Source organism: Phocoena phocoena, chromosome 7 (assembly GCF_963924675.1).
Source record: "Phocoena phocoena chromosome 7, mPhoPho1.1, whole genome shotgun sequence".
Taxonomy (NCBI): domain Eukaryota; kingdom Metazoa; phylum Chordata; class Mammalia; order Artiodactyla; family Phocoenidae; genus Phocoena; species Phocoena phocoena.
In genome coordinates, this window is record NC_089225.1 from 108,262,343 (window position 1) to 108,289,947 (window position 27,605).

General features: G+C 43.9%; 1 protein-coding gene across 1 annotated transcript in view; it reads right to left on the reverse strand.

Annotated features, from left to right (window-relative positions):
- NGEF (neuronal guanine nucleotide exchange factor) overlaps positions 1-26,713 on the reverse strand; it is a 73,164-nt gene extending 46,451 nt beyond the window's left edge. Inside the window, exons 1-2 of the mRNA XM_065880410.1 lie at positions 26,452-26,713; positions 22,924-23,038 (exon numbers count right to left, since the gene is read on the reverse strand). Coding sequence (XP_065736482.1) covers positions 22,924-23,038; positions 26,452-26,713 — 377 coding nt within the window. The remainder of the gene's footprint in view (positions 1-22,923; positions 23,039-26,451) is intronic.
- Between the last annotated feature and the right edge of the window lie 892 nt (positions 26,714-27,605).

Consider the following 27,605-nt stretch of genomic DNA (forward strand, 5'->3'; position numbering starts at 1 on the left):
TACAGTCATAGAAACATTTACAAACCCTTTCCTTTCACCCACTAAATACAAACTTCCTCTCCTTGCTACTGCCTTAACAGGTGAGTGTACTGTTAGTTGAAGTACCATCCCTTCCCCGGGGGAAATGTCAGTTTACCAGCAAAGAAGTGAAATTTCACTTTTGCTTCTTTACCTATTTACTGTTCACCCCTCCCCTGAGCTGACCGGTTGATGCTTCTTTTCCTAATTTTAAACCCATGTCTCATTTTTTCCACGCAGTGAGGATTGCATGCTAAATTATTGCTATTTCTAACGTGTTGCTCAGCCCTTGGAGTAGCTTTGATTTGTCACAGTGTCAGTGGGATCTCGAGGCTTGTTTCTTTGTTAGGCTCAGGGTAAAGAGATGGTCCTTATTACTCTCCCTTTTCTTCCTAACCATGAGGGTCTTTTGTAGGGGGTCTCAGAGGAGGGTCTTAAGCTCGCCAGAAATACATTCTTCCCTTTGAAATTAGCATTTGTTCTTTAAAAAGAAAGAGGCTCTAACCTGTCATCAGTTGAGTGTTTTCTGTAAGAAGTGAAGGATTTTTACCAGGAGACAGGAAAGCCTCCTAGACACAGTGAGTCAGGGAAACAATAGAACTGAACTGGAAAATTCCTTCCTGTTGGGAGCATCTGAGAATACATGGTGTCCCTTCCATAACCTAAGGCCTTCGTTTCAGCACTTCACATGTTGTGAATCTCCACCAGCTGTGTGCGGGTCTTAAAGACGGAGTGCTCTAAATTTTCTGTTATGACCGAATTGAAAATCTTCAGGACAAACAGGCACTTATGCATTGCTGATGGGAGAGCAGAACTGTCCAACCTCATATGGAAGGGAATTCGATCCTAACTAACAGAACCACATGCGTGCAATGGACTGAGTGTTTGTGTCCCCCGCAGATTCGTATGCTGAAATCCTAACCCCCCAAGGTGCCGGAAGTGGGGCTTTTGGAAGATGATTAGGTCAGGAGCGTGGAGTCCTCATCAATGAGATTAGTGCCCTTATAAAAGAGACTCCAGAGAGATCCCTCATCTTGGTCTTGGCTTTCCCAGCCTCCAGAACTGTGAGAAATAAGTGTTTGCTGTTTACAAGCCACCCAGTCTATGCTATTTTGTTAGCAATTCCATTTCTCAGAATTACCCCGAAGACACTTCCTGAAATACAAAATAAGATGTGCAGAAGGTCGCTCTTCATGACATTATGTTTTAGAGCAAAATATTGGAAACAACCTACATAGCCATCCAAAGAAGATTGGTTGACCACACCATGGTATAGTCACCCTGACGAAGTCCTACGTAGCAGAATCGAGAATGAGGAAGGCGTTTCTGAACTGGTATGGAGTGATTTCCAGTGCTACGTGAAAGAAGCAAGGTATGGAAGAGCACATGCAGTTTGTGAACTAAAGAAGAGGAAGTCATACAATTACACACCCCACCCCACCCCATCCCAAATGAGAAACATGGGAAGGAAAGAAGAGAAACCAGTAAAGATGGTTATTTCCAGAGCTGGGGTAGAGAGTAAGACCTTTCTGAGTGTACTTTTTATATAGTTTTGAATATATAACCATGTAGATATTTTACATATTCAAATAATTTTTAAAAATATAAAAGTATGGGGGGGGAATCAAACCCTAGAATTGAAAATAAACTGAAACAAATGAACTTAAGTAATTATCAAGTTGATAATATAACAACACAAAAAAATTCAAGTAACTTTTTAATGTAGTGCTCTGTCTTTGTGCCATTACTGAGATCTATTCTAGGACTAAAAAAAGCAAAGGCATTTTAAACTTTACTTTGTAGGTGTGGCAGGTTGAATTGTGTCCCCTGAAAAGATATGTTGAGGTCCTAACGCCTCGTACCTTGAATGTGACTTGATTTGGAAATAGGGTCTTTGCAGATGTAATGGCGTTAAGATGATATCATACTGATTAGCCCTAATCCAATAACTGGTGTCTTTATAAGAAGAGGGAAATTTGGACACAGAGACACAGACACACAGACAGGAGAACACTGTGTGAAGACGTTGGCAGAGTCGGAGTGATGCATCTACAAGCTAAGGAACACTTAGTGTTGCCAGCAACCACCAGAATCTAGGAGGGCATGGGACAGGTTCTCCCCTGCAGCTTTCAGAGGGAGCGTGGCCCTGCCTTGATTTTGGACTTCTGGCCTCCAAAACTGTGAGAGAACAAGGTTCTGTTGTTCTTAAGCCACCCAGTTTGTGGTAGTTTGTTGCAGCGCCTTAGGAAACTAATATAGTAGATTCATTATTGGTTATGGTATAGGTAGATTAACTGTGAAATTCTTCTTTGAGTATTTGTAGAATAGAGCATTATCCTATAATATATTGATGTTGAGACCCAAGGGCCCCACTGTTAGAAAAAGGAGATGAAAATATGGAATAGGGAGAGAGAGGAGGAATGCTGTATGTCAGGTTGGAATTGAAGGTGTCCCTATGAACACACATGCATGCACACACACACAAGCACAAACACGTTTCCTCGCTCTGTCCACTGAAAAGTCCTAGAAGCGATGGCCTTCCAGTAGGAAGGAGCACATACAGCCTGAAGATCTGGCAGCTCCTGAATTAACCAAATGATCAAACTTAGCCTCAGGAATAGCAGGCCAGCTGACATTAGTGCCTCTTGATGGGGTGCAGTTTGAAGTACACACCACCTAGATGCATTCTTGCTAAAAATGTTTAACCTGAATGTAACCAAGTGTCTAGCCCTAACTTTCAGTTTAAAGAAAATATAGGAGTAAAGGAACAGGTTAAAAGTCTGTACAAGGAAGCAGTCAGACACACAGTGGGGGCCATTCTGCCATTGATAAGCCTGGATTTTCGCAAAGTCAGTCATGGAGAAAAACGGGGAGACTGTTGAGATTATAGGAGTCTAAAGAGAGCATCTGACAAATGCAGTGCTCAGAATTTAATGAGACCTTTATTCACAAATCCCAGCTGTAAAAGACATTTTGTGGGGAATTCTCTGGGGGTCCAGTGGTTAGGACTTGGAGCTTTCACTGCCGTGGCCCGGGGTTCAATCCCTGGTCAGGGAACTGAGATCCCGTAAGCCACTCAGCAGAGCCACAAAAAAAAAAAAAAAAAGAAAGAAAACAGACATATTGGGGACAGTTGCAAGAAATTTGAATATAGACTGGTAGACTATATAGTAGTCTATATAGATAGTAATCTACTATAGTAGATAGATTATGGAATGATTGTGAATCTTCTTAGGTGGGATAATGGCATTGTGATCATGTCGAAGAATACTGATTCCTAGAAGCTTTGCACTGGGTATTTAGGGGTGAAGTGTTTGATGCCCGCAATTTACTTTCCTATGGTTTAGTGGAAACAGAAGAGGGAGAAAGAGAAGACACATATGCAAGGTGTTAATCATTTAGGAGGTCTAGGTTGAGGGTATATCTGTAGGTTAAATTTCTTTCTTTATAAGAAGTTGGGGGAAAGGAAAAGAAGTATTTAGAGAAAGGGCACATTTGGTTTAAAAAACTGTATTAACAATCAATTTTAAATGCAGTCGGATGTAAAGTATAGAATATTGAGTTAGGGATGGTATAAAGGCTGAGGGAATGAGGTGGCCTTTGCTAGTCACCTTGCCAAGCGTGGGAGACCCTCCCGGCATGGGAGCCCCAGGAAGGCAGAGCTTTTGGTCTCCTGTGTCCGCTACTGACCCCCTGGTACCTAGAGCAAAGCCTGGACCATCGTACGTGCTCAGCAGGCATCTGACACGATGAAGTGTAAGTAGCTCAGTGATAAATACCTTTGTCTGATTTCTGATCATTTTTTTAGGATAGACTCTTGGTCAAGATTAAGAAGATTTTTATTGCTTTTCACATATTTCATGAAATTACAAAAGGTCATGCCAGTTTACACCCAACCAGTGTCTCTCTCTGTACACTTTCTGGTATTCAGTATTTGAATTTTAAGCAATGTGTCAATTTGGTACATGAAAAATGAAACCTTGTTCTGTTTCGCATTTTTTTCTTTACTAGTGAAGTCGGTTTCTTGTATGTGTTATGATGGTTTTGTATTTTTCTTTTGTGAATAATCTTTTTGAAACTGAGTAATTATTAGTCAAATCCATTTGACCTGCCTTCAATAATTAAGGTCATTTTAAGACTTGCATGTCTTCCAAATGGCACTTAGCCTAAACAGTGAGATGTTTGCCTGAGTTGTTTTCAAGGAACTTGGAGTCAGCTGCCTCTAGTTTGAGCTGAGCTGAAAGTCAGCCGCATCTGGTTAGAGCTGGGCTGGTTAAGACTGGAAAGGACCACTGACCCTCCAACTGGGCACGAGCAAGTGGGTGACCCTTTGACGTCAGAGGACTGAAAACCCCACCCTCAGATCGTGCTAAGAGCCTCCATTGTTGAACGTGTAGAGGCCTGTAGCAGGGTGATAATGACTGCACCTTTTCCCAGTTTCCTTTCCCCACTCTCCCACACTCCCCGTGCTTCCCATGCTCCCCACATGTGTCGGCCCATCATTCTTCTTTATAAACCCTCTCCTTGCTGCAAACCTCGGAGCCTCAGCGTTTTGGCTTGCTGTGTGTGGGGCGAACCCAGCCTGGTTCAGTAATGTTTTTCTTTTGCTTGTTTTGGTTTTTTTTAAATTAATTAATTTAATTTATTTATTTTTGGCTGCATCGTGTCTTTGTTGCTATGCGTGGGCTTTCTCTAGTTGCGGCCAGCAGGGGCTACTCTTCAGTGCTGTGCGGGGGCTCCTCATTGCGGTGACCTCTCTTGTTGCAGAGCATGGGCTCTAGGTGCACGGGCTTCAGTAGTTGTGGCTCTTGGGCTCTAGAGCGCAGGCTCAGTAGTTGTGCCTCGTGGGCTCTAGAGCGCAGGCTCAGTAGTTGTGGCTCGTGGGCTCTAGAGCACAGGCTCAGTAGTTGTGCCTCGTGGGCTCTAGAGCGCAGGCTCAGTAGTTGTGGCTCGTGGGCTCTAGAGCACAGGCTCAGTAGTTGTGGCTCACGGACTTAGTTGCTCTGTGGCATGTGGGATCTTCCTGGACCAGGGTTCAAACCTGTGTCCCCTGCATTGGCAGGTGGATTCTTAATCACTGCGCCACCAGGAAAGCCCTCTTTTGCTTGTCTTAATTTTAGGGTTTCTATGGTTTTCCAATGGATTTGTAAATTCAGTGAGCTGTGTTGTTTGTATACATTTTAAAAAAAACGTAGCCTGGGAATTCCCTGTCGGTCCAGTGGTTAGGACTCTTGAGCGCTCAGTGCTGAGGGCCCGGGTTCAATCCCTGGTTGGGGAACTAAGATCCTGCAAGCTGCACAGCATGGCCCCAAAAATTAAACAAACAAATAAACAAATTCATTAATTTAAAAAACGTGGCCCATTTTGTAGGAAAAGAGCATTTCTACAATATGTGTGAGTGGAAGTATCAGCGGGGCTGCCGGGGCTGCCGAGGGACGGGCAGTGCGGTTGGCTCTGCAGCCACTCTCCCTTGACACCCCGCCCCAGGATTCCTGGCTCCACTTTCCCACTGGGGTGTGGGGCAGGGTGTTAGGAGATGAGGGTCTGGGGGAGCAGAGGAAGGCCTGGCTAGAAGAGCTGTATTCCGATTTTACAGAAAGGACAACCAAGGGGGCAGGACCTCTGTCCATGGACGCGTGCTGTTCCAGGGCCAGCAGGGCAAGGAGAGGGTCAGGGGAGGCTCTTAGTCCTGACAGTTGCTGTGACCTCAGGTTACTTCCTGGAGGTCCCCTCACCACTGCCTATCCCCCTGCCCTCCTCTGAGACAGTTTGTTCTGAAACTGTCACCATCAAAACCAGACTTGCCTTGTCTGCTGGTTCAGTCAGTTTCACCAACAGACGATTGATTTCACCACATGCTTCAGAAAAAAAGGAAGAACAGCTGACGAATGTGTATCAGCTGCCAAGTGTCCAGTAATTAATTCCAGGAGTGAGTGCTGAGCATCCACACCCTAAGCCCCTGCAGACGACTAGGCCTCCACACCCACTTTGGCCTAACTCTGCAAAGAAATAAGTAGCAAGTAATTTGTAAAAATAAATAAATAAATAAAAATAAAGTCAATAACAAGCTGCTGCATGTTGCAGGCACTACTCAGAGCTTTGAGGGTGATTTATTTATTTATTTTTAATAGATCTTTACTGGAGTATAATTGCTTCACAATACTTGTTAGTTTCTGTTGTACAACAAAGTGAATCAGCCATATGCATACATATATCCCCATGTCTCCTCCCTCTTGAGCCTCCCTCCCACCCTCCCTATCCCACCTCTCTAGGTCATATATGCAATGGAATATTAAAAGCCATAAAAAGAAATGAAATAGAGTTATTTGTAGTGAGGTGGATGGACCTAGAGTCTGTCATACAGAGTGAAGTAAGTCAGAAAGAGAAAAACAAATACCGTATGTTATTGACTTTAAATGGTCATTATGTGCAAGCCCCAAAACGACAGACAGCGCCATGCTGATAATATTACACTGATGGTTTCCGAAAAGATGCTCGTTGAGGGCCCGTTATTTCATCTATAGCTGCTGAAGGATTTATTTTATTGACTTACCCATCATAGAGGCCTAGTAAATACTTCTTGAAAAATTACTGGATAAATGGTACACTTAAAGTTGTAAACAGATTTTCTTTGTTTAAAAGTTATCTTAATTATGGGAATGGAAGAATTTCTTTAAAAATCTGATAACTTTAAGGGGAAATTTCAATTAAGACTTGGCATCTTTATTTTTCTTTTTTCAAGGAGGCCGGGTGTTAATGTGGGGTATCCGAGGTCAGGTTCCCTTGAGATAAAGATTTGAATGTGGATGACTCCTTAAGGAAGAGCTCCCAGGAGAAACGAGTGAGGGAGTGGAGAAGCAGGACAGGGAGAAGAAATGCCAAGCAGAGGGTTTCAGGCAGAGTCCCAGTCTCAGCTGCCCCCACAGGGGTGTGGGACATTAACTGCCCCTCGGTCACAAGGAAGCTGGAATTTTATACTGTGGTGTCAGTCATTGCCTGAGGGCTGTGAGGGCCCTGCGTGTGTGTGTGTGTGTGTGTGTGTGTGTGTGTGTGTGCGTGTGTGCGTGTAGTGTCCCAGATGGCAGGGGAACAGGAGAAAGGCAGATGGGGTCAGAGGGATATGATGCCAAGCATTCTGCCCAGTATATTGTGTATATGGGTAGAATTTACCTTCTAGCGCAGTTTATAGAGTGTTCCCAATGTATTAGTTATCTATTGCCGTGTAACAAATGGCCCCATGACTTTGCAGCTTACAGCAACATTTATTCTTTCCTGGGCCAGGAAGCACATGTTTCTTTCACGGGGATGCGGTCCAGCTGCTGCCATGTGGGCCTTTCTTGGGCTACCCAGTGTCCTCATGACATGGAAGCTGGTTTCCCCAGAGTGAGTGATCCACAAGAGGGAGAGACTAATGCCTGCTGCCTTTTATGACCTTGACTCTAATTCACATGCCTTTAAGCCTTCCTATCAGTTGGAAGTGGTCATGAAGTCCAGCCCACACTCAATAGGAGGCCATGAATACTGGGCAGTGGGGTCACTGGGTGTCTTGGAGGAGGAATACCCCACATTCCTTTAGCTTTTTGCCAGAAAATTCTGAGGACAACCAGTGTCGCTGTCCCATTGTGTGTTTGACACTCGCCAAAGCAAAGACTGCAAAGTGAACAAAGACACTGGGTCCTTTCTGCCGAAGCTGCTGTCCCTTTAGCCCTCGCTGGTTGACCAGGAATTACCCTCCGGCAGCACGGGGTTTTCCACACATGCATCATCCCAGGCACTTCCTGTGGCCCTCTTTAGATGTAGCAGACTCTTTCTGTAAAATGAATTACCTGTGATTTGCTGTTCCGCCTTGAACCCAAATCCAGCATCTCATCTCCTTGGCTCACACACAGGTTCTTACATGTCTCCCCAGGCCAGGTGTGATGGCCCTGTCTTGGCTGGCATGTGACTTTGCAACCTGGGAAGACCTGACTCCTGGCATAGTAATTGAACTTGGCTGAAATAGAGCATGTGATTATCCTACAGTGTGGAGTCAAGATCTTAATCTGGAGGTTTTAGTTGCATGGCTGGCAGTGTCAGGATTCAGGAGACAGGCAGTGCCAATTACCCACATCAGAGAGGAGAAAAGCAAGGGGGGAGGTCTGACAGTCCCTTCCAGGGCGCTGCGTGCTGCCTGCTCTTGGTGCCACCAGGGTACCGAGGGCCACATCACTCGCTCTTTTCTCTCTCTAGCCGCGCACCCCGCCCGTCACCCCCCAATTCCCTTACGTGCAGTGGAAATCCCCGTACATTGTTTATAGGCGAAAGAAGTCATTTCTCCCATGGATTCTTTTTTTTTTTTTTTTTTTTTTTTTGTGGTACGCGGGTCTCTCACTGTTGTGGCTTCTCCCGTTGCGGACGGAGCACAGGCTCCGGACACACAGGCTCAAAGGCCATGTGGGATCTTCCCGGACCGGAGCACGAACCCGTGTCCCCTGCATCGGCAGGCGGACTCTCAACCACTGCGCCACCAGGGAAGCCCAATCCCATGGATTCTTGTGTGAAAGATGACTTGCTCAATGGTATTGCTGTAGTCAGTGTGATGGGAAATTTTGAGTGGCAGTTTTTTATGGTATCTCCTTTTTTAAACTTCAAGTGTAGTTGATTTGCAATACTAGTTTCAGGTGTACAACATAGTACTTCAGTATTTTTACAGATTATGCTCCATTAAACTCCGTTAAAGTTGTTATAAAATATTGGCTATATTCTGTGCAGTGCATTACATCCTTGTATCTTATTTATTTTATATCCAGTGGTTTGTGTCTCTTAATCCCTTTCCCCCATCTTGTCCCTCCCCCTCTCCCCACTGGCAACCACTACTTTGCTCTCTGTATCTGTGAGTCTGTTTCTGTTCTGTCCATTTGTTTATTTTTTAGATGTCACATGAGTGAAAACATACCGTATTTGTCTGTCTGTGGCTGACTTATACCGTAAGCCAGAGGCAGGACATTGCAGTGAGACTTAGTGGAGGCTTTGCTGCTAGAGTTGAAAGGTGGAGGGAAAGCACAGAGCCCTGTGAGGGTCTGGTGCCGTCCAGGGACAAAATCCAGGTTACCAAAGGATAAAAGGGCTGCAAAACCTTCAGCTGCCACCAGGAGGGTTCTGTTGGTGACAGGCTGGGGCTCACACCTCAGGCAAGGACCTGGAACCTGTGTGTTCTGCATGGTGATTAAGGCAGCTCTTTAAAAATAAAGCCAGCGGGACTTCCCTGGTGGCACAGTGGTTAAGAATCCGCCTGCCAATGCAGGGGACACGGGTTCGAGCCCTGGTCTGGGAAGATCCCACATGCCGCGGAGCAACTAAGCCCGTGCGCCACGACTACTGAGCCTGCGCTCTAGAGCCACAACTACTGAGCCCACGTGCCACAACTACTGAAGCCTGCACGCCTAGATCCTGTGCTCTGCAATAAGACAAGCCACCAAAATGAGAAGCCTGCGCACCGCAACGAAGAGTAGCCCCTGCTCACCGCAACTAGAGAAAGCCCACGTGCAGCAACGAAGACCCAACACAGCCAAAAATAAATAAATAAAATAAATAAATAAATTTAAAAGTAAAATAAAATAAAAAATAAAGCCAGAGTAATGCTAATGGAAATACGAATATAAATCCAAGGACAACACATAAGAACCATGTAGTATAAGAAATGTTAATACGTATAAGAATTGCAGAGGAAATTCAAACTATTCAAATTCCAGCAGACATTTATCAAGCACCTCCTATGTGGCAAGTACTGTTTTAAATGTTTTCCATACGTTCTTTCATTGATTTAATTGATTTCTCATGAGTCTGTGGAGCAGGGTAATACTTATTAAATTTCAGAAACTTTTCTGCCGCTTGGCATTTGCTTTTTTCTTGTACACTGCTTTATCTACTAGCCAACGTAAGAGTTCCAGGATTTCTGGGAGATGATCTATCATTGCATCTAGTACCATTTTATTGATTATTCTCATGGTGATTACTATGCTTTTCCAATAGTAGATTAGTTAACTTCATGGGTCACTTTCTACAAGGAAATAGTATTATTTGCCAAGCAACATTTTGGGGGTTTGTATTTTCTGACTTTGCCATCTTTTTGCTGGAAAATCTTGGCAACATAATCACTTGCCTTGATCAATCTCCCTTTGAAAAGGGATTGGTGTATCTACCTCTTGGTATTGATGGTGTAAATCTGAGACTGCTACTCCTACGTGACCAATGTGCTCAAAATGAATGAATGAGAAACAAACAGTAATAAATCAGGCCAGAGGATAGTTGACATACATCCTCTTATGAAAATTCAGTGGCACAAGCTTCTCAGTGATCTGCCCAGAGCCAGAATCCTCCTTGGAAAAACTCTTCTGTGGATGCTCCAGGACACGTAGTCAAGGTCACAGTTCTTTCCGTGGAGCATGAGTTGAAGTGATTGGGGCCTGGAAACCTTTCCAAGAATGAATGCGCCAGAACCACACAACTAAAGCCCAACAATAGGCTTCTGGACCATAGGCTTTAGGCACTGAGGCTTTCTGGGAAGTTTTCAGGGAAGTGGTTGCTAAATGTTCCTCTGAGTCACCGAATAAGGAGTTTTCTGATAGAAATCAGCACTCAGAACAGTGGAGGTGCTCAATAAATATCCATTAAATGACTGAACATGTAAATAAATGGATTCCTCTGGTTTGCAGGGTGAAGCATCTGCCAAGAGTAATGATTTTTGTTTTAGAGCAGCCAACCATAAAAATGATTCATTCTTCCTACTGTATGTGGGTAACAGAACAGATCATCTGTGAAGGCAACTGTTGATTTGTCCTCAGGGCTGCCATGTACAGCAGCTCAGGCTGTGCACTGCCCAACTCCAGGGGTCCCTTTTACATAGATGACAGTGTGAATGGTGCCCTCCAGACTTGGGGCCTGGAATCACATCCTCAAACGAAGGATGCTTCATTCTCAATTCTGTGACAGGGGAGGCGTGCAACCAGATCATTCATTCATTCATTCAACTATCTTAGGCCTGAGGATATGACCATGAACAAAGATGCCTTGAGCTAAGTATCATCTGATAGAAAAGATAAGTCATCAGGAAATTATAAATTAATACCTATGATGGGGATAGTAGACAGTACTATGGGAGCTTGAGAGAGGAGTTTCTAATGCAGCCTGAGGCAGGAAGTGTGACAGAGGGATGGAGGGTCAGGGAGGGCTTTCTGGAAGAAGCTAAGTGAGACCTGAAGGATGAATAGAAAGTATCCAGGCAACAGTGGTTGATGTGGGAGCAGCAGGTGCAAAGGCCTTGAAGTGAGAGCACTTTTAAATCCTTGAGATAAACAGGAAATGCACGTTCGCTATTGATCATGGTTCTCAGCACTTTATAGATATTAACTTAGTTTTCTTCATCGTGCCGCCAGTGAGTTAAGCATTGCTATCATCCCCAATTTAAAGATGCGTAAATTGAGGCAAAGCAAGCCTGAGTAACTTGCTTTCACACCTAGTAAATAATGGAGCCAGAGTCAAACTTGCGAATCTAGTTCAAGAGCCTGCGGCCTTTATTTTTCAAGGCCCAAGATATTTAAAAATTTTTCTTACATTTTGAAAGAATCTCAAAAGTTGTAAGTACAGTACAGTACAAAGTACAGTACAAAGAACGTTTTTCTCTTTTTAACTTTTACTGAACTATTGGAGGGTCAGATGTTGACCGATGTCCCATCATCCCCAAATACTGTTTAGCCTGTATTTTCTACAACCAAGGACCAACTCCTATATAACCAAAATATCACCAAAATCAGAAAGTTAACTTGGATACACTATTGCCAACTAGTGTTCAGACTCCATTCAGATTTCACCTGTTGTCCCAATAATGTCCTTCACGGCAGAAAGATCCAATCCAGACTCATCCAGTGTGTCTAGCTGTCTAGCTGCTTTGGTTTCCTTCAGGCTGAAATGGTTCCTCAGTCTTTGCCATTTGTAACCTTGACAATGATTTCAGGCCAATTATTCTGTAGACTCTTTCTTGATTTGGGTTTTCTGAGGTTTTCTATGATTAGATTCAGACGTTGCCCACCTTGCTTAGTTTGGCAGGTTTTTGAATTTTACCAAAATGAAATCACACTGTATGTATTCTCTGATCCCTCCCGAAGACAGATGCAGTTTATTGTTTGCTTGTATGTGCTCCACCCTGTCCGTGTGTTTTCTGGTTTCAAACTCGGCTCTTTTCCTCTATAGTATGAGGTGACTGAGGCTTGGGAGGAGTGAGGATTTATTTACCCCAAACCACATGCTGGTATGAGGACAACCCAGGACTCAAGCCCCGCTCTGAACTTCTCTGATCTCTTGCCTGTATGAGGATCCTTCTGGGCCTCCTAAGGTCAGAGCAGGGCGGGTCTTGAAGGTGAGAGAAACAGGTTTCCTGGATCCACTGCCCCAGCTTCCACATCCTCCCCAGGGCCAGTCCGGGAGGTAAAATTTTTGAAATTAAGAATTCAAAAGAGGAACTTCCCTGGTGATCCAGTGGCTAAGACTCCTTGCTCCCAGTGCAGGGAGCCCGGGTTCAATCTCTGGTCAGGGAACTAGATCCCACATGTTGCAACTGAGAATCCGCATGCCGCGACTAAAGATCCCGCATGCTGCAACTAAGACCCGAAGCAGCCAAATAAATTAATTTAAAAAAAAAGAAAAAAGAAAAGAATTCAAGGGCTTCCCTGGTGGTGCAGTGGTTAAGAATCCACCTGCCAACGCAGGGGACGTGAGTTCGAGCCCTGGTCCGGGAAGATCCCACATGCCGAGGAGCCGCTAGACCCGTGCGCCACAACTACCGAGCCTGCGCTCTAGAGCCCGCAAGCCACAACTACTGAAGCCCGCACGCCTAGAGCCCATGCTCCACAACAAGAGAGGCCACCGCAATGCGAGGCCCGTGAACCGCCACGAAGAGGTAGCCCCCGCTGGCCGAAACTAGAGAAAAAGCCCGTGCACAGCAACAAAGACCCAACGCAGCCAAAAATAAATAAATTTTCTAAATAAATAAATAAATAAATAAAAGAATTCTAAAGAATTAGAGAAAAATACAACCAATAAGATACAGATTTATGACAAACAAAAGAAACAGAAAAATTAACATTATGCATAAGGGGTAGAACCAATAAAATAATAATTTAAGAACAAAATTAAGTTATTAAAAAGTTATGGTTGTAAACAGTCAAGCAAACAAAACAAAAGGACATATAAAACGTTATAGCTTAAAAAGAAATAAGAAATAAAGCAATAAGTTAAGACCTACAACTCCCCAGAAGCTTAGGGAGTTAAACAGTTAAGTTAAAAACAAAATAAAATGGCGGGGTTCAGGGGAGGATTTGATACTAGAGCAAAGCCAGAAGCACTGGATTTTATTAGTGGAAGTAATTATAAAGGTAAAATCTAAAAGGAAAACATTTAAAAGGTGATTTAAATAGAGGGAGGATAAGAAGGAAGGTGAAGCCTAAAAATTAAAAGAATGATAGGTAAAATAAACTAGAATAACCCAATTAAGGCAAAAGTAAGCTAAAAGGACAACTTAACAAGTCAGAAGATGTCAACAGCTTAAAACACCAAAGGTATAATTACATAGGTAAAACCCGTGCATCAGGGGCTTCCCTGGCAGTCCACTGGGTCCACTGCAGGGGATGCAGGTTCAATTCCCGGTCAAGGAAATAAGATCCCGAAAGCTGTACACCATGCAGGCAAGAAAAACAAACACCTACGTGTCAAGCTCTGCCCCATGCCTATTATTATTACTATTATTGTTGTTTCAAATGTTAAAGGAGTTAGCAAATCCAAGAGACTGTCCACTTAATCCCTTAAAATCTGAGTCCTTTGCAAGTTCCTGAGCCTTTGTCTGGTCACCTCTGGGCAGAGCCGGAGGAGGGAGAGCTGGGGGTCATGCCCATCCCAAGGTCACCCTGAAAGAGCCACTTGCCCTGCAGCCCGTGTCAAGGCCTGGTGGGGAGGTGGGGAACACAGTCCTTTAACTTCCCAAAGGGAAGAAAAGTTTAGCACTGCTGAAAATAAGATAGAGCTGTCAAAAATATATGAAATTAGCTGCATAGTCACAGTTATATTTGTTCTGAGACAGTCTGAGAATAGAAACAATTTCAGAGACAGAACATCTAAACCTCTTCAGTCACCATGTCCAAGTGGCCTGAGATCCTTTGAGCGCGGCAGTGTCCTTAGTTCACGTTGCACAGAAGGGGTGGGCACTCCCGGGCTTAGCCAGTGCCCAGGTAGAGGGATTGCCGGAGAGGAAGTTAACTGATGATGCTCCATTTGCATTTTTATTGCTGAGGGTACTGGGTCTCCTGTCTCACTGGAGGAGCTGGAGAAGTGGGTTATCTCCAGAAGGCAGCTGGGGCAGGCAAACCCTTCCGCGTTAGAGCTGCTGCATTCTTGCCAGGACTGCAGTATTTACCTATCCCGGTGCCACTGTGACCTGGCTTTGTGAGAGCCTTGGTCTGAGCAGTCCTGGGCCACGACTGGACTAGTTTGCACAGGTGTGCCTTCAAAGGGTCGTCAAGTTCCCAGGCTGCAACCTCTGCCCAGGGAGCCTCCCTGCCTCTGCAAATACTGAGCACTCCTGGTGAGTCAGGCGTGTGCTAAGTGCTCAGGGGGAACAAAACTTGGCCTGGTCTTGCCTTCAGGGAGCCTGCAGTCGACATCCCCTAGACCACCATGATCAGTGGTAGGGGTTGATGATTCTGCCCAACCTCCTGGAAAAGAGGACACAGGCAGGGGGATTGGGGTGGGGCCTGAAGGGCCTCTCTACTTCCATTCCTGCCTGTTTATTTTTGAAAAAATAAGCTCTCAAAAAATATAATAAGTCAGCTTTTTATTATGGAAAATTTCAAACATACACTAAAGTAGACAGAAAAGTATAATGAACTACCTAAATACCTATCACCAGCTCAACAGTTAAAGACTCATGGCTTATCTTCTTTTTTTTAAAATAAATTTATTTATTGATTATATACTTTTGGCTGTGTTGGCTCTTTGTTGCTGCACTCAGGCTTTCTCTAGTTGCGGCGAGCGGGGGCTACTCTTTTTTTTTTTTTTAGGGGGGCTACTCTTTGTTGCGGTGCGCGGGCTTCTCGTTGCGGTGGCCTCTCTTGTGGAGCACGGGCTATAGGCGCTCGGGCTTCAGTAGCTGTGGCACGCAGGCTCAGCAGTTGTGGCACTCAGGCTCAGTAGTTGTGGCTCGCGGGCTCCAGAGCACAGGCTCAGTAGTTGTGGCGCACGGGCTTAGTTGCTCTGCGGCATGTGGGATCTTCACGGACCAGGGCTCGAACCCATGTCCCCTGCATTGGCAGGTGGATTCCCAACCACTGCGCCACCGGGGAAGTCCCTTTAATTTTTAAAATTTATTTATTTATTTTTGGCTGCGTTGGGTCTTCGTTGCTGTGTGTGGGCTTTCTCTAGTTGCAGCAAGCGGGAACTACTTTTCATTGCAGTGCGCAGGCTTCTCATTGTGGTGGCTTCTCTTTGTCGAGGAGCACAGGCTCTAGGCACACGGGCTTCAGTAGTTATGGCTCACAGGCTCTAGAGCGCAGGCTCAGAAGTTGTGGTGCATGGGCTTAGTTGCTCTGCGGCATGTGGGTTCTTCCTGGACCAGAGCTTGAACCCATGTCCCCTGCATTGGCAGGTGGATTCCTAACCACCTCATGGCTTATCTTCTTTCATCCCTACTCTTACCCACGCCTTCCTGGGCCTGCATTATTTTGAAGCGAATCCCAGACATCATATCCGTTTCATCCAAAATATTTCAGAATGTATCTCTAAAAGAAAAGGACTTTAAAAATAGCCATAATACCTTTAACATGCCTTAAAAAATTAATAATTTCTTAGTATCATCAAACATCTGATCCATGTTCAAATTTCCCTGATCGTCTTTGAAACTTGCCATTCCAGTAAAGGGACACAGTGTTTGTTTGAATCAGGATTCGAGTAAGGTCTATGTGTTGCAGTTGGTCGACGTTGCTTGAGAACCTTCGAATCGCTACCTCACTTCTTTGTTTTTTCCTTGAGAACCTTTGAATCGCTACTTCACTTTCTTGTTTTCTCCTTGTACTATGTTGAGAAATTGCGTCATCGGTCTTATCTGGATTTTGTTGATTGCGACAGCAGTGTGTTTTACTGGTTCCTCTTGCTCCTGTGTTTCTTATAAACTGGTAGCTCTAGAGGCTGATTAGAGTCAGGCTGCATTTCTTCAGCTCCTGTATTGCCCCAAATGACTGACTAATGGCAAAACCCAAAGCAGCTTCCTTGAATCAAAGAGGCAGCCGCCAATCTGCAGTGACTCAACATTTGTTTCTTGTGTTTACGGATTGTAAAGACTGTGAGGCTCTTCTAGTGACAACCCAAACTAGCATTTATGAACATCTGACAAGCTGCCCCCAGGGTTACAATACATGGAACTTGTATATTTCCATGGAAACCGGTCCCTCCCTCGTATCAGCATTCAAAGACTCACAGTGCCATGCATGAGCCTTTAATGGCAGTGAGGGATTTCATGGCAATGATCATTTTGGAGATGGATCCAGGGATAATAGTCACAATATTTAATCATTAGGAAGGTTTGGCTGGAGCAAGTAGAGCAGAGCTGTTAACACTGAGTGAGGCTGCCCCTGGCTGCCCTGCGAGTGTTAACCCTGGGTCGACTCTAATGCTTAATACAGGCTGCCAATCCTTGGAACAATTAGAAACTCCTGCAATTCCCTCAGGGCACTGCCAGGAAAAGACAAAGGCATTTTCAGTCGGAAGATCAGTGGACAAATATTTTAAGAAGCACCAGCCTGCTCAGTTCATGCAGAAAAATTGTCCCATGTGAAATTTTATAATGTAGTTTAATTTTATATAGAAATCTCAATTCATCAAAGCACATGTTTGAGTTCTTTTCTCATATGTGTGTATCTATATTTATCAATTTGGTACTTTTATGATATGAAATGATTTCTGGGACATTACATCTATAGTAAAGACCCAACTTATAACATCTTGACTTGAGAGGACCCCTAAGGGACCAATCTGGTGACGGACTGGGGGAGCCTCTGGGCTTTGCCCACTGTGGGCAGCTTAACAGTAACACCCTCCTTCTCACAGCCAAGTTTACCCTGGCAATACCTCCATCCAGGGCAGCCTGGGAAGTGGGAGATGATGGGGTGTGGAGTCTAAGCCTCTGGGTTCCTGGTCTGGCTCTCTTACTAGCTGTGCCACCTCAGGCTACTTACTAGCTTTGAGTCTTAGTTTTCTAATCTGTGAGACGGGAATAATGTAAGAGAATTTAAAGCGATCGTACACATAAAGACCCTCAACAGACGTTAGTTCCCTTCCTGTGCTCCTCTTGCTAGCACATCTGTCTATAGTAATTGTGTTCCCCTCCTGCTGCACTGCCCAGCAGCACCATGAACCCCCTGCTTGTGGGCATATGGAAGAGGACTTGCAGGGCACCCTTGGGTGAGCTGCAGACAATTCTAGAACCTCTGGGGATAGGCACTGACCACTAAGAAGAACATCACGTGCTTCGTATCAGCACCACCCAAACTTCTAGAAAATGGAGGACTGGTTCCTCGGCCATCTGGGTCTCAGAAGACATTAATCCTCTAATCTAGCCTCCAGCCCCTACTGCTCTAACTTCCATTCTGCTGCTTCTCACCTCAGCCAAGACCCCTTTGGCATTCCCTCATGTGGGAAGCCCGGACTCTAATTACATGAGATACATTTTGGGTGCCTGGCTCTCCTTAACATACTTCTCAAAGATTCTCCCCAACACAGTTTCCTCTGAAGTGGGAATGACCTCATTAATCCTGCCTCCTATTCTTTTAGCTGATTGGTCCAGAGCTAAACACCTGACCCAAGGATGGCCAACCAGAATTTTTTCCCTTAGAAATTCTGTCTTAGAGACACAAAAATCCACAATGGCTGTGGAGAGCCAAGCTGAAAGGTCATATCGGCTATGGCTGCCATTTTGGGTCATGTGCAATGTGACAAACAGGAGAAGCTGGTCTGAGAAGAGAGCAGGAGAATAAAGCAGTCCACAGAGCAGAGAGGAGTGGGCCCCATGGCCCCTGAGAAAAGGAGAAAGTGGCTCTCCTGGTGGCTTTTCCCTTCCTAGAGTTGAGCTTCATCTATTTTATTTGGTTTCTTTGGGATTCCAGCATCCTTACCACATGCTTCTTTTACTTGAACAAATTTGAGTAGGCTCTGATCTTTGCAATCAAAGCAACCGTGACCAGGGAATGAGATAAGGATTCCTACTCTCACTACTTCTTTCAATATCATAATGGAAGTCCTCACCAGTGCAATAAGACAAGAAAAAACAAATAGAAGGCATGATGATTGGAAAGAAAGAATTAAAACTATCTTTATTCACAGAAGGCAGGATTGTGTGTGTGGAGAATCGAAAGGAATATACAAGCAGAACTACAGTTGAACTCATCAAGGTCACAGGATACTGGGCGAACATGCAGAAATTAATTGTATTTATACATACTACCAATAAACAATTGAAAAATGAAATTACAAAACACAGACATTTAAAACAGGATGAAAACCAATGCATAGGAACAAATATAATGTGTAAATCTTCTATAGTATACTATAAAATTATTGCTGGATTAATTTAAGGAGTATCTAAATAAATGGAAAATTAGGACATGTTCATAGATTGGTACCTTCAATTGTTCAATCTTCAGGTGTCAATAATCTCCAAATTTGTCTATAGAGATAATGCAATCTTAACCAAAATCCTAGCAGACTTTTTTTCAGAATATAAATTGACAAACTGATTCTAAAATTTATATGGAAATGCAAAGGACTTAAAATAGCCAAGACAGTCTTAAAAAAGAACAAAGTAGGAGGGTTTACGCTACCAGATTTTAAAACTTAGCATAAAGCTACAGTATTTAAGCAGTGTAATATTGGCATAAGGAAAGACAATTAGATCAATGAAACGGAATAGAAGTCCAGAAAAGACCCGTGTGTCCGCAGTCAGTGGATTTTCGGAAAAACAAAATCAAAACCAAACAAAACACCAATGCAGTTCATCGGGGGAAGCAGAAGGTCTTTTTAATAAATGATGCCAGAGCAACTGGATATCCATGTGGACCATAAACCTCCATGTGAAAGCTAAAAGTATAAAACATCCATACGAAAAGCATAGGACACTATCTTTGAAGTAGTCAAATCTTTCTTAGAATGGAAAAGGGCAAACAATAAAAGAAAAAGAATTGATGTTAGTCTTCGTCAAAATTTCTGCTCTTTAAAAAACAGGAAAATTAAAAGACAAGCCACAGACTGGTAGAACATATTTGCAATTCATTTATCTGACCAAGGATTTGTGGTCAAGATACATAAGGAATCCTACAAATTAAAAAAATAATAAATGGGCAAAAGAGTTGAATAAGAACTTCACAGAAGAAGATACATGAATGGCCAACAAACATATGAAAAGGTACTCAACATCATGAGTCATTGGGGAAATACAGATTAAAATCACAGTGAGAAACCACAATATATTAGAGTGGATACAGTTACAAGGATTGACAATTCCAAGCATTGGTGAGGATCTAGAGCAACCAGAACTTTGATATCTTGCTGATAGGAGTGTAAAGTAGCAGTGTAAAATAGTCAATCATTTTGAGAAATTACTTGACTGTTTCTAATAACATTAAATAAACACCTATCCTAAGACCCAGCACGTCCACTCCTGAGTACACACTCTGGAGAAATGAGTACATACATCCACAAAAAGACTTGTCTAAGAACATTCGTAGCAACTTTATATTAGTTGAAACTAGAAATACTCCAAATAGTCATCAACAGAAGGATGGATAAGCAAATTGTGGTCATACTTCTCAGCAATAAAAAGAACAATCTGATAGACACACGTTGATGAATCTCAAATATTATGTTGAGCAAGGAGAGGCACTATAGATGACACACTGTGTGATCCCATTTTTATGAAGTTCATGAGAGCAAAATTAATCTAATGGTGATAGAAATCAGAAGATAGTTCTGTCTGAGGGGGATGGGTATTAATAGGAAAAGGGTCTTAGCTTCATGGCTAATGTTCTAGATATTGGTCTGGTTGATGGTCAAGTGGGTGTATATGTATGTAAACGTTCATGTCTATGGAGTGAATTGTATCCACCCAGCCCGACCCAAATTCATATGTTGAAGCTCTAACCCCCAGTGTGATGGTATTTGGAGATGGGGTCTTTGGGAGGGTGGGGCCCCATGAAGAGGAAAAGACCAGAGCTCACTTTCCCTCTCCACTGTGTGAAGACACAGCAAGAAGGTGGCTGTCTGCGAGCCAGAACCCGACCATGCTGGTACCTTGATCTAGGACTTTTGGCCTCCAGAACTGTGAGAAACAAATTTCTGTTGTCTAATCATCAGTCTATGGTATTTTGCTATGACAGCCCAAGCTGACTAATGCATTCATCAAGCTATATATCCAAGATTTGTACATCTTGTTGTAATGTAAAATTTCCTTTAATAAGTACTATTAAAATTGCCTTTATGAAAACATTTACTATAGTGACAATTGCAAAAAAGAGGGGTAAAATATTTGGGGCCCAGCATAACACTCTAGTCCTTCTTCAATTGCTTCCAGTCTTTGTACAATGTAGGGTTCTCTTTTTTTCCTTTTTTTGTGGGGGGGTCAAATTTAGATCAGAATCTTGCATTTATACACACAAATCAGCAAGGAGGTAGAGAATTATTTTCCTGGCTTAGAGCAAAGGGGATTTCAACAGGAACGGATGGCTAACAGCATTGGGAAAGTGACCATGGAAACTGAACAAGAGATGCTCAGAGTCCACCATGGCACTTTACATGAGGCACACAGTATATAAAGATAGGGACACAAGAGATGTGGGCAAGAGCAGAGATTGAATTACTTTACACAAATAAAGATCTGAGCCTCTGAATGCCACGGTGCTGGTGAAATGAGGAGTAGTGAGTGGAAGGGGATGGATGGCACTCACTAATAGTACCGCAGATGTCTCATGTCAAGCAAATATGGATGTGGTGGTTCATTAACTGTTGAATGGTAACGTTTCCCAGGAGAAACTCATATTTGGAACTTTACCTATAAAAGCAGTAACTCAAAGCTGTGGGAGCCTGACAGCCCAGCAGGAGGTTTTTGACTAGAAAGCTTTTCCATAGGTATGTTGTGACCTGCCTGACCATAGAAATCCAGGTCAGAAAACATAATAGAAACAAGTGTCACATTGGGACTCCTGAGACTGACCTAGATATGCTCCCCCAAACCTCTGTCCTCACTAAGCCCAAGACGGAAGGAAGCACAGGCGACTTCTGTGAGCCAGACTGACTCAGCGGGGAGCACACAGAAAGGGCTCTCATCTTCCCCTCGACTCCCCACTTCAGCCTGCTCTGTGGGTTGGTACTGCCTGCCCAGCCTTGGGTGAAATCTCAGGCAGACCACATGCAAAGTTTTTCCGGTCACTCTTAGCTTATAAACAGATGGCCTCTTTTGCTGGGTATAAAAAGTGCACCTGAAAGCTATTTCAAAACTCCAACTCCTTCGCATCCAGGCCTCCCACAGCTGGGAAGCCTCTGCTTCATGCTCTGTCTTCTCCCTGGCCCCCTAGCTGCACTTTGGGCCCTCAGAGTGGGGCAACTGTAAGGGCGTTTCAGAGATACCTTGCCAGGGGTCTCTGACCGCAGTTTTGGGGCATGTGCAAAGCTCTCAAGCTGGCCACTTAAGACGCCCCACGTTTCTGCAGCCACTTTCTGATCCACCTGGCCCCTAGCAGGAAGTCTGTTGGGTGGAGTTCTTTTTTTCTTTTTTTTTTTTTTTTTTGCGGTACGCGGGCCTCTCACTGTTGTGGCCTCTCCCGTTGCGGAGCGCAGGCTCAGCGGCCATGGCTCACGGGCCCAGCTGCCCCGCGGCATGTGGGATCTTCCCGGACCGGGGCACGAACCCGTGTCCCCTGCATCGGCAGGCGGACTCAACCACTGCGCCACCAGGGAAGCCCAAACCTAACTTTTGTATGCACTGGGAAACCAAAAACTTCATGCTACTTGCTCTGCTGGAGGATTCACTTTATTGTGATGATCTGGAACCAAACCCTCAACATCTCTGAAGTCTGCCTGTATTGGTAAGTAGGTTTCAAGATGGTATGCATATAAGATCCCGTTTTATGAAAAGAAAATATGCATAAAACATATAGAAAAAACGACAAAACATTTACAACACATAAAAACCTCTGGGTGGTGGTGATGCAGTGATTTTTCTTTTCTACTTCTTCATGTGTTTAGTATCTAAAGTTTCCTAGTTTTGTGACAGGAGAGTAACAGTGGAGCTATTTTTTTTTTTTTAAGGAAATTGTGGAGTTTTGTTTTTTTTTTTAACTGACGCACCACTCAGAGATTCGAGGGTGATTTATTTATTTATTTTTAATAGACCTTTACTGGAGTATAATTGCTTCACAATACTTGTTAGTGTCTGTTGTACAACAAAGTGAATCAGCCATATGCATACATATATCCCCATATCTCCTCCCTCTTGAGCCTCCCTCCCACCCTCCCTATCCCACCTCTCTAGGTCATATATGCAATGGAATATTAAAAGCCATAAAAAGAAATGAAATAGAGTTATTTGTAGTGAGGTGGATGGACCTAGAGTCTGTCATACAGAGTGAAGTAAGTCAGAAAGAGAAAAACAAATACCTTATGCTAACGCATATATATGGAATCTAAAAAAAAAAAAATGGAGTTTTTAAAACATGAACAACTGAAAATTATTATTATTTTTTAAACACAAGACACCCTTGTAGCCCCGTTAAGACTCTGCAGAGCGACCCTTGTGACATTGTTTCATGAACCGAGCCCTCGTGATTTGTTGTCTCTCACCTTGCTCTCTTGGCTCCTAGGTCTGTCCGTGTTGATATTCTCCAGGGTCGAGTTCTGCTCTGGGGGAAATTCAAGTTCAGGGACTCATTTACAGAGTTCCCATTTTCCAGTGAATCTGTGACATGTGAGAAATGTAGGGAGTTAGGAATGTGCATCTCATCTCCCCTTTTCAGGCCATTCTCTCTATGAGACTAGGACAGTAGCAACTGTCACCCTGAGAGGAGAAGGAAGTGGAGTGAAGAGGGGTGTCCTTCCTCTCATGCCCCCGAAGGGGAATTTGCCACTTTTCGTGCTGTATTCAGTGACCTGCAATGCCATCACAATGAAAATCGTAATTATGGTACAAGAAACTTCATAGCCACACATACATCCATACACACATCCATCCATACGTGCATGTATAGCGGAAAAAAGAAAATCAGAAATGAGCTTGAAAACTTGGATACAAACCTGGTTAATGTCTTAGAGGACAAGAGAACCATAACCACTGGTGTTATCATTTCTACTGGATGAAAATCATTTGCAACTTATCAGTTTTTTAACATCTAACTTTACAATTTCTGAGTCCTAATAGATATTAAATAATAAGTCACCTGCCCTAGAGTGTCAGATCAACCGTAGGTGGCGTTGTTAGTTAATGTTCTCGTATGACTTTGAAAGGACACCCCTTAGCAGATGAGATGGGGACTGTCCTCACTTTCCAGACCCAGATCACAAACCGTGAACCCAGAGCGCCAGCCTTCTTTCCTTGTTAGGGGTGGACGGGAGAAGCCCGGTGCTGGGTGGCCTCCTCAGCAGAACAGTGTTTTGTCCTTGGACCCTGGATCAGGGGATGCTGGGCTGTCTTGAGAGTTAACTCCAGGGAGCTAAAATGAGGAAGTCACTTTACAAATAAAACTGCGAGTCTGATGAGAGTATTTATGGTCTGAACATAAATGGCATCTTTGGCTGTGGCAGGACATGCTGTGGCCCGTGTGTCTACACTGGCGTCGGCAGCCTCCACTCATCTCGGAGGCAACAAACTTGAGGCTGTCTCCCCATCAACCCCGTTTCCCTCTCCAGCCTCATCTCAGACAGAGCCCCACACCCACCTTTTCTCCTGCTCAGAAAGTCCCCCACCCCAACTTTGGGCAGCTGATTCTGCTTTTCTCTCTGCTTTCAGCGCTGTAACCCTGCAAGGTCCGATGGGGTAGCCGCTAGCCACGTGGGGCTATTACACACTTGAAATGGGGCTCGTGTGACTAGAGTAAATTCTTCATTTTTTTAAAACTTAAGTTAATTTAAATTTAAATGTAAAAACTGATAGTTTCATTATTAGAAATCTTTTGAGGTTATTTGGAGTGATCTGGGGATTGTTTCTACTTTGATTGGCTTTTCTGGCTGTACATTTAATAACTTCTCTGGCTGTAAACTACTTCACTGACTGCACATTTTATGAAATCTAAATCCAGATCAAGAATTTCCCATGAAAAGTTAGTATGCAAATTGAGAGAGACTACAAATGTAAAATACCGAACAGATTTCAAAACAGTACCACAAAAAGACTGTAAAATGTCTTATCACTAATTTTTATATCGATTATTGACTATAGGATAAAATTATAATATTTTGGATGTATTGGGTTAAATAGAATGCATTGTTAAAATTAATTTTACTCATTTCTGTTTACTTTTTAATGTAAAAAAAATTTTAAACGACGTATGTGGCTTGCATTACATTTCTGCTGGACAGAGCTGCTCTAACCCCCTTCTCCATCAGCACAGGTTCTGGGACTAGAAGAATCTGAACTCTAGATCAAGCCATACCACTCACTAGCTGTGTGATTTGGGGTAAGTGACTCAGTTTCTCAGGGCCTTGATTATTTTTTTTGATCTGTAAAATGGGTATGGTAAGAACTGCCTTGAAATGCCTGCGTATCTTAGCCAATAAGTACCCACAAGTGCTCAGCCAAGTTAGCTGCTGTTCTTTCTGGCCACGTCCTAATGCATCCTTCAGGGCTCACCTAAAATTCTCATCTTCTTTGGGGGAATCATTCCTAACCCTTCCAGAGGGTCTAGTTTAAAGCCTTTGCCTCTCTTATAAACTTTGCCACATTGCTTGCAGTAAAATGACATAATTACAATATTTTGGGTTTCTCAAGGGCAGAGACTCCCACTTATTCATGTGTGTGTGCTTTTAACTCTTATGGAAGTTTTCAAACATACACAGAAGTTGAGAGAGTAACATAATGTACCAACCACCCTGCTCCCATGACCATAGTATTCCCATTGTTGTATTTCTCTGGCTTCGCACGGTACTCAACCCAAAATTCTATGTTTGTGGTAGGTGGCAGACAACCACGCTTCCTTTGCTGCTCCTCGCATCAAGCAGTGGAGTTGATTTCTCCATCTGCTTTTATCTGGACTGGACCTGTGAGCTGCTTGGACAGAGAGAATGCGGTAGAAGTGACTGTGCAGGCTCTGACCCTGGGTCTCAAGACCTGGAGGCTTCTGTTCCTGCTTTCTGGGAGCCCTGCTGCCATGTGGACAAGTCCGAGCTAGCCTCCTGGAGAATGAACAACACGCGGAGCAGAGACAAACAGTCCAGGTGAGGCCCTCGTGGACCAACCAGCTCACTAGCGGCCAGAGAGGCCGTCCTTGACCTTCCAACCCCGATGAGCCACCAACTCACTGCAGAGGTCAGACAAAGTGGCCCAGACAGAGGAGCCACCCAATCAACCCCCAGAATCAAGAGAAATAATAAATATTGTTGTCCCGTCTCTATGTTTTAAGGGTGGTCTAACATGTGGCAAAAGGCTACTAGATAGAGTTTAATGAAAGTTTTTGAACCAGTTAATGTCTCCCCAGCACACACGGGGCAGCGTGCTATCTGTCCAGTGACAGCTGCCGTACCCCAGGGGCTAAGGAACTGTCACACGGTCCACAACTCCAGCCTGCTGCCCGCTCAGCCATGTGGGCAAGTCACAGGGGAAGGAGACTCAGCTCTGACAACCCCCGTTTGTAAACGTTTCTGGTTCTACTCAACAGATGTGCTTTGAGCAGATGAAATGTGCTAGGAACTGGTTGAAAAGATTAAGGGATCCTGCTGCAAAGCTATTGCCATGGTATTAATCTCTCATATTTTCAGGACAACAGAAACTCTAGCTATCATGGTGATGGTGAGAGAACAGGATAGAACCTCATGTTAGGAGAGAAACTCATGTTCCCAGATATCCTTACACATAGACAACTGCAAGTCTCCCTTCTAGAATGCATGGAATCTGGGGGGTTTGCTGAGCCCTGGAACAAGACGGATCTTTTAATAGAAGCCAGTCTTACTGTATCACTTGGGTCAACACTTTCTCCTGAAGTATCCACATCATCTTATCGGGGGAATTTGAATTCTTCGGATAAGGGCTTCAAAATGTTTTACCTTATTGAACCTGTTCCTTGTTCATTTTCAGTGCCTTTCATTTAAGTGGGCCTTTCAGCCCCAGTGACTCCAACTGGATGTCAAGGAGCAGCTGTGACAGTCGTCCCCGGTACTGACCTGCCAGGTGTCCGCAGTTCTGTTCGGGAGTGCTTCTGGCTTTGCCTTTGCTTCTGTGTCTCACGGTGCGATTGAAGATGGAGTTTCTCTGCATAGGGATGTAGTAATGGGGTGCTTTGTCTTGCATCTCCCGGTCGGCATGGGGCGTCCTCTCTTCTGAGAGGACCTCAGGTCTCACACTGGCCAGCTCACCAATCTCGCACGAACCACTCACTGATTTCCTCTGGGGCTTTCCCAAATCCGCAGAGTCCCTGGTCTCCATGGAAATAAGTCCAATTATTTCTCAGCAGAATGACTGGAGAACAATAACCTCTCTCAATCGTGCCTGGTTTTGAGTGCTCTAGAATCGAAAGAGAACAGTTTTCAGTCACTGTCATCAGGCTAAAGATGCCATTCAGAGTATGGAATTCCACTCGCATTCAGATTTGAGGAAATTTGAAATAATCTCTGCATCCTGGCGACCACACCTTTGTCAATGAAAATTACAGCTTAACCACTGCAATTCGGATGCATTCATGTATCATTTTATAACTGAGGTTTGTTAATTCTATTCAGAGGCAACACTCGCGGGGAAGATGCTGAAAGCGGCTTGTGTAACTAACTTTCAAGTACTGTAAACATTGGCTGAATAAGTCAAGAGAGGGTAGCAAAAATGGTGAGGGGAACTCCAGGAAGCCAAAGCAAGGGACAGGAAGGCGTATGGCGACAAAAAGAAAGAGTCGTGGGAAGAATAGGAAGGGCCGTCAGAGGGTGACAGGTCCCAGGACAGTAAATGTAGAGACGGGAAGTCTTTTCTTAAATTATTATTTATTTTTTTAATTGAAGTGTAGTTGATTTACAATGTTGTGTTAATTTCTGCTATACAGAAAAGCGATTCAGTTATACATAGATACCTTCTTTTTTTTAATATTCTTTTCCATTCTGTTTCATCATAGGGTATTGAATATAGTGGTATACAGGAGGACCTTGTCGTTTATCCATTCCATGTACAATAACTTACATCTGCTGACCCCAGCCTCCCACTCCATCCCTCCCCCAACTGCCTCCCCATTGGCAAACACAAGTCTGTTCTCTGTGACCGTTAAGTCTGTTTCATAGGTAGATTCATTTGTGTCATATTTGAGATTCCACATATAAGTGATACCATATGGTAT